A 15,892-nucleotide genomic window follows, 5' to 3' on the forward strand; every position below is an offset into this window, starting at 1 on the left:
GAGGTGCAATTAGTCCCACTTTTCGGCCGAGTTAATTCATAACGTGTAATTTGCACCGCACCGCCCATCTCCAACACAATCTCCGAGGACGGCTCCTGTGCTGCTTTTTGATCTGAGAACGTGGGCCATGTTTTGGCTGAGTTTGAAGGCAGCACAGACACACTGGCAATGAAATACACGGAATTGCTTCGATGCGCTGTTTGCTATTCAGGAGAATTGCGCAGCTGTGGCCAAATACCGGGCCAATTGCGCATCCAGACCCACGGAGCTCTACATACCGCGGTTTGACTCCAGTGGGCGCAGATGAGCATTTAGGACATCTCTCTCTCTCTCTCTTCACCTGGTGCCTGTGCGAGTTCGACTCACGCACTCACTGCACGCACTTCCGTTAAAGAATTACTTATTGAGTGAGCATCGCAAAACGCGAAGGTGCGCAATGTGCGTTATCTTATAGTGATAACCTCAGTGGTGCACAGTTGGGGCCATCGAGCCTAAAAGTCGATGGGCTGTTTGTACCCATTGAAAAACCCTGAATATGTAAATGAATTCCATACGACTCCACTGTATGCAAATCTATCTCCTGAATATTCACGATGATTATCCCGAAAACCTAAGGGCCACGCAGATCATAGACACCACTACTTGCAAAGCCTTTTCTGTTGGTCCTTGTATGGGGTTGAAGCAGTGGTGGAAGTGGAACAAAGAAACTAGTGGTACTCTGGCGACATCCAAAAAGGTGGCAGTGGGATGGTGGGGCAGATGGGGGAGGGAAAATGTTGGGGGGGGGGGCACAGTGCAGGGCGGGTCAGGGCTGACCTTTGGTTTGCAATGTTCATGTTGCAAGGTAACTGGTGCTTTGGGAGGTCTTTCAGTTGGAAATGTTCCATCATGTTTATGAAAGCCTTTGCTGCTGAGAAAAGAAAAGTGTTTGCAGGGGGTTTAAGGCTGCAAAGCCATGGATGGACGGACATGCCTGGCATTGCTTTAATGTCTGGGCCCAGCTGATTCCATATTTAGCTCGGGTGCACCCCAAAAAAGCAAAGCAAACTAGTGGTCCAGCCTACCAATGATTTATAATACACTTCCATCTCTGGGTTGAAGTGTGTGCTGGCATCAGGGGCCAGTTGGGTGCATGTGGGTAGCCCAGGACGGGGTGGCAGCTGGTGATAGTCTCTGTAACCTTTGCTGGTAGTGTGAGTCCGCGTGCCTGGCCTTCACCAGGACAACTCTCCCCACACGGCACCCACATGTAAAATAACTCACCACAAAGGACCTTTTCAGAGCTCCCGCAGGAGGGGGCGGGGGTTTCTCGCTCTGCTCCTGGTCTAACACTAGTGGACGTGACGAGAATAACTGAGCGAGACTAGTCCTTCTTCCACTCTATACTGGAAGGGCAGCCAAATGGACACCCTCAGGAAGGAAGGCCCGAAACTCGGCCGGACTCTGCGCCTGCGCCGCTGACCTGCCATAGAGCAGTATTAGTGCAATGCTCCACAGATCGCTGCATTCCAGGGAGAAATGGGCTGGCTTAGCAGAGGCAGCTTATAACTTTCCTAGGGGGTTGGGGAGGGGGTGCCGGTGGTTAAATTTTAGGGACATTTCATTGAAAGTATAGGGACATTTAGCACAGATTGCTTTTACCAGGGGGTGCCTGGGCCCCGGAGCACCTGACTACGTTAGAGGGAAACTCATGGCATCAAACGCCCATCATCCATGGCCTGACTGGAGGTCTGTTTACTGTTCTGCACGTTTCTCTCGGGCTCTCTTCCTCTGCATCTCAGCCTGTTTAATCATGCAGGCCTACCTGCTTCTAAGTATGTGGGCGCCTCTCCCACTGCCTATATGTGGGCCCTATCTATCTATGTTTTCTGTGAGTGTCTATAGATCTATGTATTTATCGTTGGGCCTATCAGTCTATCTATGTCTCTGAGTGTCATTCTACCTATATTTCTATCTCTGGGCTTATCTACATATCCACCTACCCATAGTTCCACATATCTAGCTATCCCTCTATCAATCTATGTCCGTGAGTCTCGGTCTACCTATATTTGAATGTATCTGTGGGCCTATGTATCTACCTAGCCCCAGATCTACCCACCTATCTATGTCCATGAGTGTCTATCTACCTATCTCTGGGCTTACCTATATATCCACCTACCCATATCTTCATATAGTATGTCTGTCTGTCTGTCTATCTATCTGCCTTTCTGTCTATCTACCTGTGGCTTTATCTGTAAAACCAATCTACAGGTTGACAGTAAGTTTGCTCTGCAAAGTCTGTGTTGCCAATATAATGCCTCCGACTCATACTAGTCAGGGTCAGACTGGGGCCAAAATCCTTTCAGGCACCAATGAAAAAGTGACCCACAATCAGCTGTAGGAGGTGCCGAACAAAGTAGTGGAACTGTGACCCGAATGGGGGACTGAGTAGGTGGGAAGGGAGCAACATCCAATACATTTTTCAAGGGTTGCAACCATGCTTTTTGACAGCCTATTGAGTTGAAACATATTTCAGTTTAGCTGTAACTGCTATTGGGTGGTAAAGTGAAGAAGTGTGCTTTAACTTAAAAAAAGAACAGTTGCAGAATGATGAAAGGGGGTGCAAAAAGTAGTGGAACTGTCAACACTAAAAAATAAAAGTAGTGAAACACTGCTCCCGACCGTTACCGCTCACTTTTACTACTGCCCACAATCACACAATGCAATTCATTATCGACAGAGGTGTTTTTGGTAAAGTATTTGTCAAATAATGCATTTGAAAACATTTTTGCTTAGTAACATTGGTTAAAACTAGCTTGGTAAAAAATTCCATCCTACAATAATGGGCTGGCACTTCGGGCATTGCCCTATTGCCCGATAGGACAGTATGAGGCAGGTACCCTGCAGGTCTGGGCTCTGCTTAATGTGTTCCGACATTTTCCCAAGTGGTTCCCACTTCACAGTTAATATAAAACCTAAGCGAATGCACTCTAACACTTACTCTCCTCATAGATGCCTAGGCGGTGTGCCGATTAACACCTTCCTTGTTAGCGCCCAGTTGAGGGGCGCATTTGTAGTAGGGCCATTGGTACCCCAACTGTTAGAAACGCAGGGGCGTGTGTGGAGCACGTTTTAAACAATTCTGCCTAAGCTTTGGCGGGATAAAGAGAGTAAGGAAGAGAGACAGAGAAAGACAGAGAAAGACAGAGAGGGCAGGGGGTGAGGGGTAATGAGAGGGGGCGAGGGAGAGAGAAAGAAAGTCGTAGGGCTCGATTTATGGAATTATTTGCGTGAGAAATAGGGTACTTCTGGGCCAAACTGCGTGCAAATCAACGTTTGTCGATTCATGGAATAGAATGCGCAGTACTTTTCCTGGACTTGCATGGAGTTCCTGCAGGCTCAGCACGTCTCTGCGAGCTGTCGAGGGCCTTGCGTGAGACTCCACGCAGAGCGTGGGAATGGCTTGCGCAGAGGGCTTGGAAGGGGGTAAAACACTAAAAATGGGGAAGAACTTGCAAAAAAGTGTTTGTTCCGAGGGACGTCCTGAAGGCAGTCCTTCGCACACCCACAATTGCGCGGCATTATACGTATTCATGGATTCGATCGCGCAACATCGCGGCTGGCAAATTTCCAATCAAGTCCTTCATACTAGCTGCCACCTGAAGGCAGGCGTAAGTACACTTGTGCATAGGAATGGCAGCGCAGTGGTGGGTTTGCATGTCAGATTTTTGGGTGCGTGTACCCAACCAAGGTTTCGATCCAACCTAGGAGTGCATGTACGCAGTTTAGCGGGTGCAGGTACAGTTTACGGGGGTTCGCACACAGAATTTTTGAGATTTCAACCAAGTTACGATTTTTCATACGCATGTTGTCGGGGTGCCAGATACGGTTATGGGGGACTCTGCGCCGGGTCCCCAAAATGCCAGCCTGCTTGCAGGGGTCCCCATGCACTTTTTGAAGGGTGTGTGTATTTGTGCTTGGGCGAGCACGCAAAGGTAGCTGTCCTGGCTCTTTCTGCTTTGCGTGGGGGTGTGCCAGGGGCGTTCCAGGCACGGCTTGCGAATATGGCTACTTTGCCCAGTAAATTCCATGAATATGCGGTGTGCGCAGGCTCGCACAGTGTTCTTCTCGGCGCGCGGCCCCTACCGGATTTCTGCGCACATTTCCATGAATCAGGCCCATATAGAGAGGAGATTTAAAGAGACACAGAGAAACTCAGAGAGTGAGAGAGAGATGGGGAGACATTCAGGCCCTGATTCATGGATTTTTTTGCACTGTTCAAAGTGACTTTGCACTGCTGACACACCCTGATTCATGGAACTATGCAAAGTGTATTTTTGCAGTGCAAAGTTAGTGCAAAGTCATTTTTACAGTACAAAATGACTTTGCACTGACTTTGCAATGCACAAATACGCTTTGCACAGTTCCAGGAATCAGGGTTTGTGTCGGCAGTGCAAAGTCACTTTTTAGCAGTGCAAAAAAAATCTGTGAATGTCTGTGTGACACAGAAAATGAGGATGCATGGAGCAGAGAAAGTGTATGTATGAGACAACGAAAGAAAGATGAAAAGTGACAGGAGAAGGAGAGAGAAAGTGAGAGGGAGGATAAGGGAGAAAGATACCGGAGATAGCCGGCTTTTACATCCGTGCAGAGCTTGCTAACGCAGGTTCGAATCCCAGCAGGGCCAAACTCAGCCTTTCATCCTTCAGAGGTCGATAAATGAACACCACACACCGTGGGTAATAATAAGCAGCGCTCAGATACCTGAGGGTTCGTAGCGCTATATAAATGCTAAATTAATTATAGAGACAGAGAAAGAATGTCTGTGTGTGACACAGAGAGACCGAGTGTGCATGGAGCACAGACATGTGAAACGGAGAGATAAAGAGAGACAGCAAAAGAGAATGGATGGGGCTGAAATAAAATGCGAGACAGTGAAACAGAGCGAGAAATTGCTAAATTGGCACACACAGACACTCGAGAGAGAGAGCGAGCTAGGGAAGCGTAAACAGAGAGACACAAGCGACAAGACGGAGTGAGAGGCGAGACAATACATGTGTATGCGTGTGTCTGTGTATGTGTGCGCGTGACAGGCTGAGAGAGAAGGGGGCAGTTGCTGTGTTTCTGAGACAGGGGCGAGAGAGAGTGTATGCAGCGGGGAGTTTGAGTGGTGGGGTGAGAAAAGGGAGGGTCTGTGAGAGTGACCGACTTCCAGAGCAGAAGAGAGGGGGGTTGGAGCTCGTGTCTGCTAGACAGTTAACAAGAAGCGCGTGAAACAGGAAGGAGAGCGGAGGGCAGATGCACTGATGGGGGAGGACAGTGCGTGGTGGTGGAGGCCGACACGTGGGCCTCCGAGGGCTGAGCGCGGGAGTTGGGGCACTCAAGCGGCAGGCAGCACGCGGAGGGCGTGAGCGGGAGGCGCCCTGCCTGCACGACTTGCCTTTTATTGCCGGCTCGCGCGGGATTGTCAGAGTTAAAAGCCGTGAAGCCGGGGCTATTTATTAATTCATTGGGTCGTGTGCCGCAAATCAAGCCGACTGTGCTCAGCCACCGTGAAGCGCAACAGGGCCGTGCCGGCTGCGGTGGGGCTCTGCGATTAGCCGGCCCTCTGTGCCTGCCTGGCCCAGCATCCTCAGGCGGGCACTGGGCTAGAGGAGGCCCTCCGAGCACACACAGCCGGGCGAGCACGCTGGCCCGGGACCGGCTCTTACCTTCTAGAAATGACCGGGTCCATCGGACCTGGGCAGCGCAGGCGTCTGGCGGGCTATAAGTGCCAGGGTGGGCGTTTCCCACCTATAAACAAGCTTCCACACATGGGTCTGCCACTGCACACGCCTGAATGGGCTCCCAGTGCCAGGGCACGCTACGACCCCCACTCCCACACCCCTTCCGAAACGACTGCCCCATAACGCCCTGCCAGTGCAGAGTGCCAGGCTGAGCCAAGGCCACGTATAATCGAACTATCCCACAGGTGTCTGCCAATTCTCCCAGTGCCAGGGTCATCTATGACCATCTAGGTGCGAACTACCCCATATGACCCTGCCAGGGGGGCACATACGGGTGGGTCGGGCTCACCCAGTGTCAGGGTGGACCATGAGTATCGTGAAGCGAAGTGTCCTATATAGACCTGCCAGCGCCCACTGCCGGGCGGGTTCACAGTGACTGGGTGAGATATTAACACCTGGGCGTGATCTGGCCCCCTGGACCATGCCAGTACCCACAGGCAGGAAGACCACAACGCAAGGGTGGCTAAGACCACCTAGATGCCCTTCCCCCACGAAGACCTGCCAGCAGCTAGAGCTGGGAGGGGGGGGGGTTCTGTGCCAGTCACCCACAGACACAACGGCACCCCAAGCACCTAGATCCACGTGGGGTTCACGGTGCCAGGTTTAGCTATGAACCCCCACAATGCCCAAAGACACATGCCGCTGCACACAGCTTCTGGGCACCCAGCGCCAGCGTGGGTAGGTGCATGTACAAATAAAACGGCCCAAAGAGACCTGCCAGCGTGCACAGTCTGTGTGCGACCTTGCCTTTCGGCACCCAGAAGCTAACAGGCCCAAAGAGACCTGCCACTGCACAGAGCCCGTGGGCACCCAGTGCCAGCGTGACTGTGTGAACCAAAAAAAGAAAAAAGCTCGAAAGAAACTCTCCGTGGGCACAGTGTGTGGGGCACCCAGCATGTAGGCACCCAGAAGCTAACAGGCACAGAGACCTGCCAATCCACACTGCCTGCGGGCTCCTAGTGCCAGGCCGGGCTATTGGCGCTTACAAGCGAACAGCCAATTGGCGCCTGCCAGCGCAAAAAGACGGGTGAGTTCTCAGTTGCAAGGGTTATAATATAAGCGCCTAGAAGCCCTTTCACGTGTGGTGTAACGCCACCTAGCAGCCAAAAGCCCCGCTGGGATTTAGCAAGCCCCGCCACGGTCATGCCCGAGTGAGCTCTAAGAGGCGGCTAGGGCACGCTCGGCCTGCCAGCGCTACACACACAGCCCGCTGGGCCCCCAGGGGCAGGTTGTGCTAGAAGCGAACACCCCCTTAGATAAATCAGTCCCTTTCCTGCTAGACTGGCACTGGTGTTTCGGAGTGATCACCGGCCTGCAGGGGGAACCACCACTCCCCCCGGCAGGCCGACAGGCATGCTGCCCACCGGCCAGCCCGTGCGCATCACACGCGAGGGGTAAACGTCGCGAGGTTCGTGGGGACGAAAGGCGACCCGCGTCCCTCGCCTGGGCCTCCTTCGCCTGTTATCTAGTTCACACACAGCTCCAGCCTGGAGCTGCTATTCAGAGAAAAAATGCCCGGCCCTTTATCAGCTGCTAAATTTGGACCCAACTACCGGGTTCTTTGTTTTCCCTCTTAAGTTAATATTAACTAGTAGCTAACGCATTCAGCAAATATTTTGAAAGTCGAAGAACTCCATTCAGCGGGGATCTTTACACCGCTGATAGGTCTGCGAGGCAGGTACTGGCGCTTGCCAAGAATGCGGCAGCACAAGGGTCTGCTACATTATAAAAGGGAAGCACGCAGTCGCCACTTGACAAGTTTGTTTAATGTTAATATCAGGGCGGTAGCGTGCCAACCCGGGAGGCGTGCGTGCGTGCGTGCCCACGTCCGTCCCTCTGAGACCCAACCGGCCAACAGCGGGCTGAGGCGTCCGCCGCCTGTCATGGCATCTGGAACGTGTGTCGCTTGCTGCGCCTGGGCGGGAGGGGAGCGGTGTTGGCGGGAGGTCAGAAGTTCAGGTTCTGGGAGCTAATTCGGGCGAATCGTTCCGTGCCTTTGGGGGGGTCTATGCGTTCTCGGAGCTCGTGGTACCGCCGGCCTGTGCATTAGTGGTTACCGGTGTATGTGGGGAGTAGGAGGGGCCGCCACCCACACACGGCTGGATGTAGCAGTCTGACAGTTGCGGAGGACGAGCCGGGATGTGCAGCTGTGGCATGCCAGTGCAAACCCTATAGGCGGGCTGAAATGGAGAGCGTGGGTGCGTGGGGATCTCGAATGTAGGACGTGGTAATGCGCTGGCACGCACTTCGATGCGTGACATCCCAGGGAAGGAAGGGCACTTGCGCTCTCGCGCACACTCTGCGGGGGAAGGAAGTGCACTTGCGCTCTCGCGGTGACATCCCGGGTAAGGAAGGGCACTTGCGCTCTCGCGCACACTCTGCGGGGGAAGGAAGGGCACTTGCGCTCTCAGGCACTTCCCTGGTGCGCCTGTAATTACGGGAGGCATCAGGACTGGAATGAGTGAGACGCGGTATTGTGTGTCTCTGATTCCTGCAGGCAGCAGGGCTGGCATGAAGGAGAGGGGGTGATGGCAGGAAATCTCAGACGCGAGGAAGAGCAGGCGCGGCTTTCCCACCTGCGGTGGCAGCGTGTCCCGCCCGAATCCCTGCAGGCAGCGGCGCTGGAAGGAAGGAGAGGGACGCGTGCTGCTGCTCTCCCATCCCGGGGGCTGTGGAATCGCACGGTGAAGACGAACCGCTGTGCGTGTGTGTGTAATTCCTGCAGGCAGTGGGCCTGGGATGCAGCGGAGGGGGTGGTTGCAGGAGGTTTCAGAGGCAGAGGGACGCGTGTTGCTGCTCTCCCATCCCGGGGGCGGTGTGCTTCTAATTCATGGAGGCAGCAAGGCTGGCATGCAGAGGCGGTGGTGTGTGCATGGGATCTCACAGTGGAGACGGGGGCTCGATGCTCTCCCTCCCCGACACGGGGGAGCGGGGGGGGGCTGGGGGTCTGATTCCTGTAGGCAGCGGGCCTGGGATGAAGTGGATCCGATGGGTGCCTGGCCATTTCCAGCGGAGGAAGGACTGGGTAGGATGCTGAGTGAGGGACTGTGATTAGCGAGGAGGGACGTGCGGGTTCGCCGCGACTCCGGTGCATGACGCCCTCGCTCCCTGGGGTTGCTCTGCCCCTGACCCCCACCCCATCGGGAAAGAACGAAGCACCAGCAGAAGCGATTACTTGGAGGAGACGAGTGCAGGGAGGGCCAGGAGCTCCCGTGGAAGAGGCTCGCCAGCGCCTCCCTTTCCCCAGCGAGAGGAGGACAGAGGGTGGGATGGAACAGGTGCAGCAGGCTCCAGAAGCCGACGCCGCGGCCCCGGGGGGCGGGCCCAGCCAGTCTTCCCGACTGTTCCATCCCCTGCAAACCTCAAACCCGGCCGGTCCATAAGAGCGAAGGGCGCAAGTGGCGCAGAAAACACGCGCAGCGCCTGGGGGGGGGGGGGGGTGGGGGGAATTGCCTGCGCTGCCCCCAGGCTGGCGATGCGCAATAGCGGGGAGAGAGCTCCACGGCTTCACACTGCGGAAGGCAGGGCCTCACCCATCCAGGGGAAGAGGGAGATCTGATGGACCAGAGCACGGGAGCACCATGAAAGGATGCCCCGTGGATGCTGCGCTCCCAGAAGGAAACAGGCTCGGTGTGCCTTGACATGCGCCTCGTCCCGCGACCCCCTCGCGCAGGGGGACACACAATAAGCATGACCTATATTTAACAGGAACCCCTTCACTTCAGCCACATCCAGGGGACCTGCACTGCTGGCTGGAGTTCGCCTCCCGCCTGACCTCAATTGCGCGCATCGGAGAGAAAACGGCCCTCCACGCGCTCAGCCTTATTCAATATTTATCCGCGCGCATCCCGGGTAATGTGATTTAAAGCAGAAGTGATGCAATGCCGATAACTTGCAGGTTCCTCCCAGATGGAAGAAGCGCGGCTTCCTCTGGGGGTGGGGCGTCAATAGATTCACGCTCCGGTGGGCAGCGCTGCTAGGGGGATGCGCTCCCCCTGAGCGCTAGGGCTTCTGGCGGAGGGGTCGATTCCAGCCGAGCTGTCTTCTGTGGCTGCCGGAGTAGGCGCATTTTTTTCCTTTCATGTAGGAAATAAATAAACTACACGAGTCGGCTGCGTGAGTAGAACGGACGCAAAGCAGCCCTAACCAGTATCCGCAGACCGTTAGCTGCGCACACGCAGCGCAAAGTGCGGATGCGGACCTCAGGAGCCAAAGCGCGAACTCCAATTCTAGGCAGACACTGCACACCGGCTTAGGGGGTTCAGTGGAAGCAATCATTTATGGAAACGGCTATGAACACCCCTGACAACTTTTTTTTAGTTAATTAACATCTTATAATAATGCACGGGGCATCATTAAGGGTGTGGCTGGAGCTTGGCATTTACATTGGCATCAGGTGCAGAAAGAACACTTAGGTCGTTACAAAAGCAGAAAATTGTAATTTATCTGGCTCTACCTGGGTCATTAGCCTGTCCGCTCCGGTGTTCTCTTCGTCCTTAAAAATGATGTCCGGGTTGTAATTGGGGGTGAGCTCTTTGAAGCGGTCGGAGTTGCGGGTGATCTTGCCTTCGTATCGCCCGCTGGCCCCCAGGGTCTTCTCGGCCACGTTGGGGATGAACTGCTTATAGGCGAGCGGGGTCAGCTTTTTGGGCTGCCGCCTTTTCCCAATGCCCCGACCAGGTCCGCAGGTCAGCCCGGAAGGGACCAGGAGGGCCCAGACCAGGGTCCCGAGCAGTAGCCGCCTGAGCAGTAGCCGCATCTCGCCCATGGAGCACTCCCGGCTGCCCTCCGCAAACAGCACCGCTCCTTTCTCCCTGGCTCCCGGGTCCCCCTGGGCTGCTCTCGGATCAGCGCTGCGAGGTCCACTGGTCCCTACCAGAGCAGGCGTGGAGGTCGCCGCCAGCTGACCACATCGGAGGCGGGTGTCAAGACCGCGATCAGGAGGCAACCAAAAAACAAAACACAAAAAAGAAACAGGGATGTGATTTTAATGGAAGCTGCCAAGCTAGGGACGCTTGTGAGAGCAGACCTGGCTAAGAGCTATATTATAGCAGGCTGGCGAGGCTTCTGATTGGCCCAGGCGAGGCCCTTCTGATGTTTATGAATCGTCGACGAGGCACGGAGCTACCGCCCCCCCCACACCCCTCTCCCCAGATTTTCCTTTTACCTGAGACTGTGGTGCTGGCGGGGCGGGGCGGGCGTCTCTTTCTTGGGATAACATCAGTGACACGCGGCTGCGCGCTGTAAAGGTTTCTTGGCATCACCCGGGAGCATTGTGTGCAGGAGTGGGTTGCAATAGGTGACATCCTCTGAAAGAATATCCCGAACTGCTCGGTGGTTTTCCAAGGCGGCTCCCCCCCCCCCCCCCAGTCTTCTGAGCAGACACACATCAAACAGAGTTGCAACAAAATCTTTAAGCCGCAACAAAAAAAATCTGCCAATTGAAAACATAATTCTAGTTAAGCAGCTTTTATATGTACGTCCCTGCCCCCCCCCCCCCTTTCCCAAAGGAACACACATGAGGAAACTTATCCGAACTGCGCGGTGCGGTGCAACATTTCGTGCAGGTTTTTTTTCTTTCTGTGTTGGATTAGCTGTGAGTAAGCCCCGTGTCATGCCCCCTGTAGTGCTGATAGCAGCGGAGCGATAGAAACATGTATGCGACTAAATAGGTGTGCGCTCTGGGTGTGTTTGCACAGATGCACATTTGGGATGTTGGTGTGCTTTATCATGAAAGAAAGTGCATATCCGCCCAGGTCCCCTGGGGTTGTGGGGGGCAGGTCGTGTTTATTTTGCACGGGGATACCATTTAAGTCGCTGGAGGTGAGCTGGAAGGCGGATCCCACTGAAGTCTATGGGAGGCGCTTGACACAGTGCGAGAGTTTAGATTAATCGACGGGCGGGGCGAGCGGAGGGATTGCACCCTTCGAATGGTGGCAACCCTCCATTCTTCCTCCTTTCAGTGTATTGGGGATACACACGGCGGGCGCCGGGGTGCACGCCAGCCAGGGAACAAGGTGTTAACAACTTCCAATCGGGAGACATCGATCCAGGGGCAGAGGAGGGGCAACACCGCGTTAATGGCCCGTGTCAAACCGTATCTCCAGTGGCCGGCCTCACAAAGCGGTCCGTCCCGCAGAGGTGCTGATGGGCAGGAGGGCCCGCGCGGCAGGGGGCGACAGCGAATGTGTGTGGGGCTGAACGGGCCGCATGTCATGTCTTGGCAGGTGACCCACCGTCCCCCTAACCGCACGCACCCTCCCACCGAGTTGTTTGGGGTCTTTGAAGAGATACGTTTGTAGAAACAGAAGCAACAGGTAAATAACACAGCACCGCTCAGGCCAACCAGACCTTCTGCGTGTGTGCAAACACACCTTTACAACTCGGTTTTCTGGAACGCTCTGAAGTTCAGTTGAACCCGTGGGGTGGAGGGAGGGAGTAGGGGGTGGAGGGAGGGAGTAGGGGCTGGAGGGAGGGAGTATGGGTGGGGGGGGGGTGGCGGGTATTCATCCATACGGAATTAAAAGGTACCTAAATAATATCTTTTTTTTTTAACCAAACAGCTATATTGGTCTTTTTGGCTTACTGCACAAAAACCCAGACTCATTTAAAAGTGGAAAAGGTCGCTTTAATGTGACAGGCCAAAGCTTACAATCAAAAACGCTTAACTGGCTCCATGGCCTAACAAGCTAAAGAGATGTTTGAACAATTAATTAAATAACTTAAACATTTTCATTTTCATTTTCCCCCCAACAATTAAATAATTAAATAACCAATTTCCTCCCTAATGATCCCTTGGATCCTACCGTCTCCTTGCCCCTTTTCCAGGCGTCCCGCTTTCTCCCAGGGGGCATGCCCCTCCAGGCTCAATACCTGTTCCCCCGGGGTGACCTGCTTGTGCAAACAGTGCCACCACCTCCTTTTCCGTGTCATTCCCCCATTGTGCTTCCCTCCCCCCACATCAAAAGGGGCCATGCCCCCGGCACCAGAAAAACCCTCCCCCGAGGAGTTCTTTCTGCCCCAAACCCCCCCCCCAACTTTCCTACCTCAAACTCTTTACCCAGTCTCCCAGCCAAGAACCCAAGTCCGCCAGGTAGTGACTATTCCCATACACGGACAAGTGTACCCCATCCTCCCTAAAGATAAGAAAACCCTCATATGTTATTTCCTTATGGTCCATGACCCTCACCGCCACTGAGGCACAAAATGTTTCCATTTCCCTGTTTATCCCCTTCCGGGCCCGCTCTATTGCTCCCTCACTTCTTGCTCCCCTCCACACTCTTCGCGGCAACAACTTAGTCCACACCACCACCGCTTGAGGCCACATATCCCTAATCCACACTAAGTCCCTCTTCATTTTCCTTAGCAGAGCCACCCCCGTATCTCTCACCAGGTCATTCTCCCCAGCATGCAGCATCACCACCCGTGGAACTCCATAGCGTTCCCTCATCCCTGCCAATATGGGCAGCAGCTGATCCCACCGCAAGCCCCCCAAACCGTGCCACCTCACCACCACTTCCTTGTAACTGCACCCCAACTGCCTTCCAAACACCCTTTTCTCCGCCTCTTTACCAGCCCACTTCACAATTGAATGGCCAACAATCCAAACTTGTGCCAACTCCCCTTTCTTTTGCACAGCATCTGAAACAGAAATCACAAAATTACTGACAAGTCAAATTATTACAACAACAACATCTTGCCCACAAAGTCCTCCACCATCTTTCTTCAACAATCCCCTTTCCCAAAATCCCTGACGTAACCCTTGTATTTCCCCGACCTCCAACGCCCCAAACTTTTCACTTTATCTTCCGAAAAACCCAATCTGTTACCCTCAGATGCTGCGCCCATCCTAAAAGAATGAGTCCCGAACTCCTCAGACTTTTCTCCCACCGTGGCCAGCGCCTTCCGCAATACCCCCAGCACCTGTGCCGCTGTAACCGGCGATCCGTCCGCATGCTGGAAAACCAAACCTGACTTACCCCCACAGTGCTCCTTCCACACCTTACCTGCCTGAACTGGGCATAAAACCTCGCTCCCTCGACCCAGCAGGACCCAAGCGCCCCTTCCCTTCTGATCCGTCTTAGACCTTTTAATCTTGATGTCTAAACCTTCTTCTGTTATTCGCACATCTTCCCATTGCAGTCCCCCTACCCCCCCATTTCCCCCAACCAACTCAGAAACCCAGAAGGCCCCAGAAAATAACCATGTAAAACAAGCCGCAAACAGTTCCCCCTCCCATATCGACCAGCAAACTCCCCCCACCACCTCAATCAACCTCTGCAACAATTCAGCCGATATCGGCCTCCTCTTATCCTTGTCCCTCTTACTCTCCCGTGCCCATCCTTCCAACATCCTACTCGCCATTTCCCCCCCACTTGGTTGAAAACCCCAAAACCATTTCCCGTAAAAGGCAATCCCTGCTAGCTTTCCTGCTATCGTTGCCCTTGACCAGCCCCTGTCCATGCATCTCAGAAGGAAATTCGTGACATCATCCCTCCTCCGCTCTTCCGCATCCCATCTACCCTTCCAACTACAGGCTCCTCCTCTAATAAAATCCTCCCAAGCCCTCCTGTATGACTTCTTAGATGCCGCGGCCATTGAACCCTCCACCAGAGCAAGCGCTCTCAGCTTCCTATCTTCCACAGCTCCTCCGGAATCTGCTGCCCCTCCTGATCTGCATCTGGAGCCAATCCACGGAATCTCTGCCATTGAAAACGAGATAATGCATCAGCGATGCCATTATCCTTCCCTGGCACATATGTCGCCTTAAACACCACATTCCATTCCATACAACACAGGACACATTCTCTCATCAGCCTTGCCACCCTCTGATCCCTAGCTGACTGTCTGTTTACCACATGGACCACGCATTCGTTGTCGACATTGAAGTTCACCTTCTTGTTTTGCAACTCCTTCCCCCCCAACTCCAATGCTACTAGTAATGGAAAAAATTCAAGAAATGCTATACTCCTCCCTTCCTTCAACCATCTCTCTGGCCACTTTTCCGCACACCACCCCCCCCCCCCAAAACACCCCAAAACCACCAGCCCCCGCTGCATCCGATAGTATCTGAACTTCCCATGTCACCGGGTCTCCCTGCAACCACATTGACATTCCATTGAAACTCTCCAAGAAGCGCAGCCAAATGCTGCAATCCTCCCTCACTGCCCCCGATACTCTTATCCGATGATGTGGGCACTTTGCTCCCGCCATGGCCCTTGCCATGTTCCTGCAAAACGTCCGCCCTGGGGCCACCACCTTACATGCAAAATTCAGATGCCCAACCAATCTCTGCATCTCCATCAGCATCATTTTCTTGGCCCCCACCGCTTTCTCCAACAGTACCACCAATTTGCTCACCTTGTCGTGCGGCAAGCGTGAGGTCATGGCCACTGAATCCAGTTCAATTCCTAGAAATGTCAACACCACTGCCGGCCCTTCTGTTTTGTCTTCCGCTAATGGTACACCTAGCTCCTCCATCAATTCCTGAAACAACTTTAGCATTTCTCTGCAATCCTCCTCTCTTTTTTCCCCCCTAATGAACAGAACATCATCCAGATAGTGCAGCACACTCTCCCAACCCGAGCTGAATGAGAAAACCCACTGTAGAAAAGAGCTGAACCATTCAAACAAAGCACAGGAAATTGCACACCCCATTGGCAATGCTTTGTCTATGTATATGAGGTCCTCAAACTGCAAACCTAACAACCAAAAGTCCTCCGGGTGCACCGGCAATAACCTAAACACCGCCTTGATATCGCACTTGGCCATGAAGGCCCCTCGCCCTTCCTTCCTTATCAGCTCAACCGCTTGGTCAACGCTTGCATACACAACCCCACATTCGTCCGGGGCAATGAAATCATTAACTGACATACCCTCCGGCCATGACAAATGATGAATCAGTCTGAACTCCCCCGGAGCTTTCTTGGGCACCACCCCCAATGGGGATATCACTAAGTCACCCGATACGTCATCAAATGGGCCCACTATCCTTCCTGCCGCTATTTCCTTGCTCAATTTTTGTCTTACCACCTCAACATTTTCTCTTGCCGACTTCAAATTTTCGGCCCACCGCCGCACCCTTGGACCCTGGTAACCTAATCTGAACCCCTGACAAAACCCCTCAC

At 53.8% G+C, this 15,892-nt stretch overlaps 1 protein-coding gene across 1 annotated transcript in view; it reads right to left on the reverse strand.

The window, feature by feature from the left end:
* Positions 1-10,794, reverse strand: part of SHH (sonic hedgehog signaling molecule) — a 33,020-nt gene extending 22,226 nt beyond the window's left edge. The window contains exon 1 of the mRNA XM_069647956.1: positions 10,222-10,794. Coding sequence (XP_069504057.1) covers positions 10,222-10,533 — 312 coding nt within the window. The 5' untranslated portion in view covers positions 10,534-10,794. The remainder of the gene's footprint in view (positions 1-10,221) is intronic.
* Positions 10,795-15,892: the final 5,098 nt, after the last annotated feature.

The sequence above is a fragment of the Ambystoma mexicanum genome, chromosome 2q (genome assembly GCF_040938575.1).
Source record: "Ambystoma mexicanum isolate Mex_15411 chromosome 2q, UKY_AmexF1_1, whole genome shotgun sequence".
Classification (NCBI taxonomy): Eukaryota; Metazoa; Chordata; class Amphibia; order Caudata; family Ambystomatidae; genus Ambystoma; species Ambystoma mexicanum.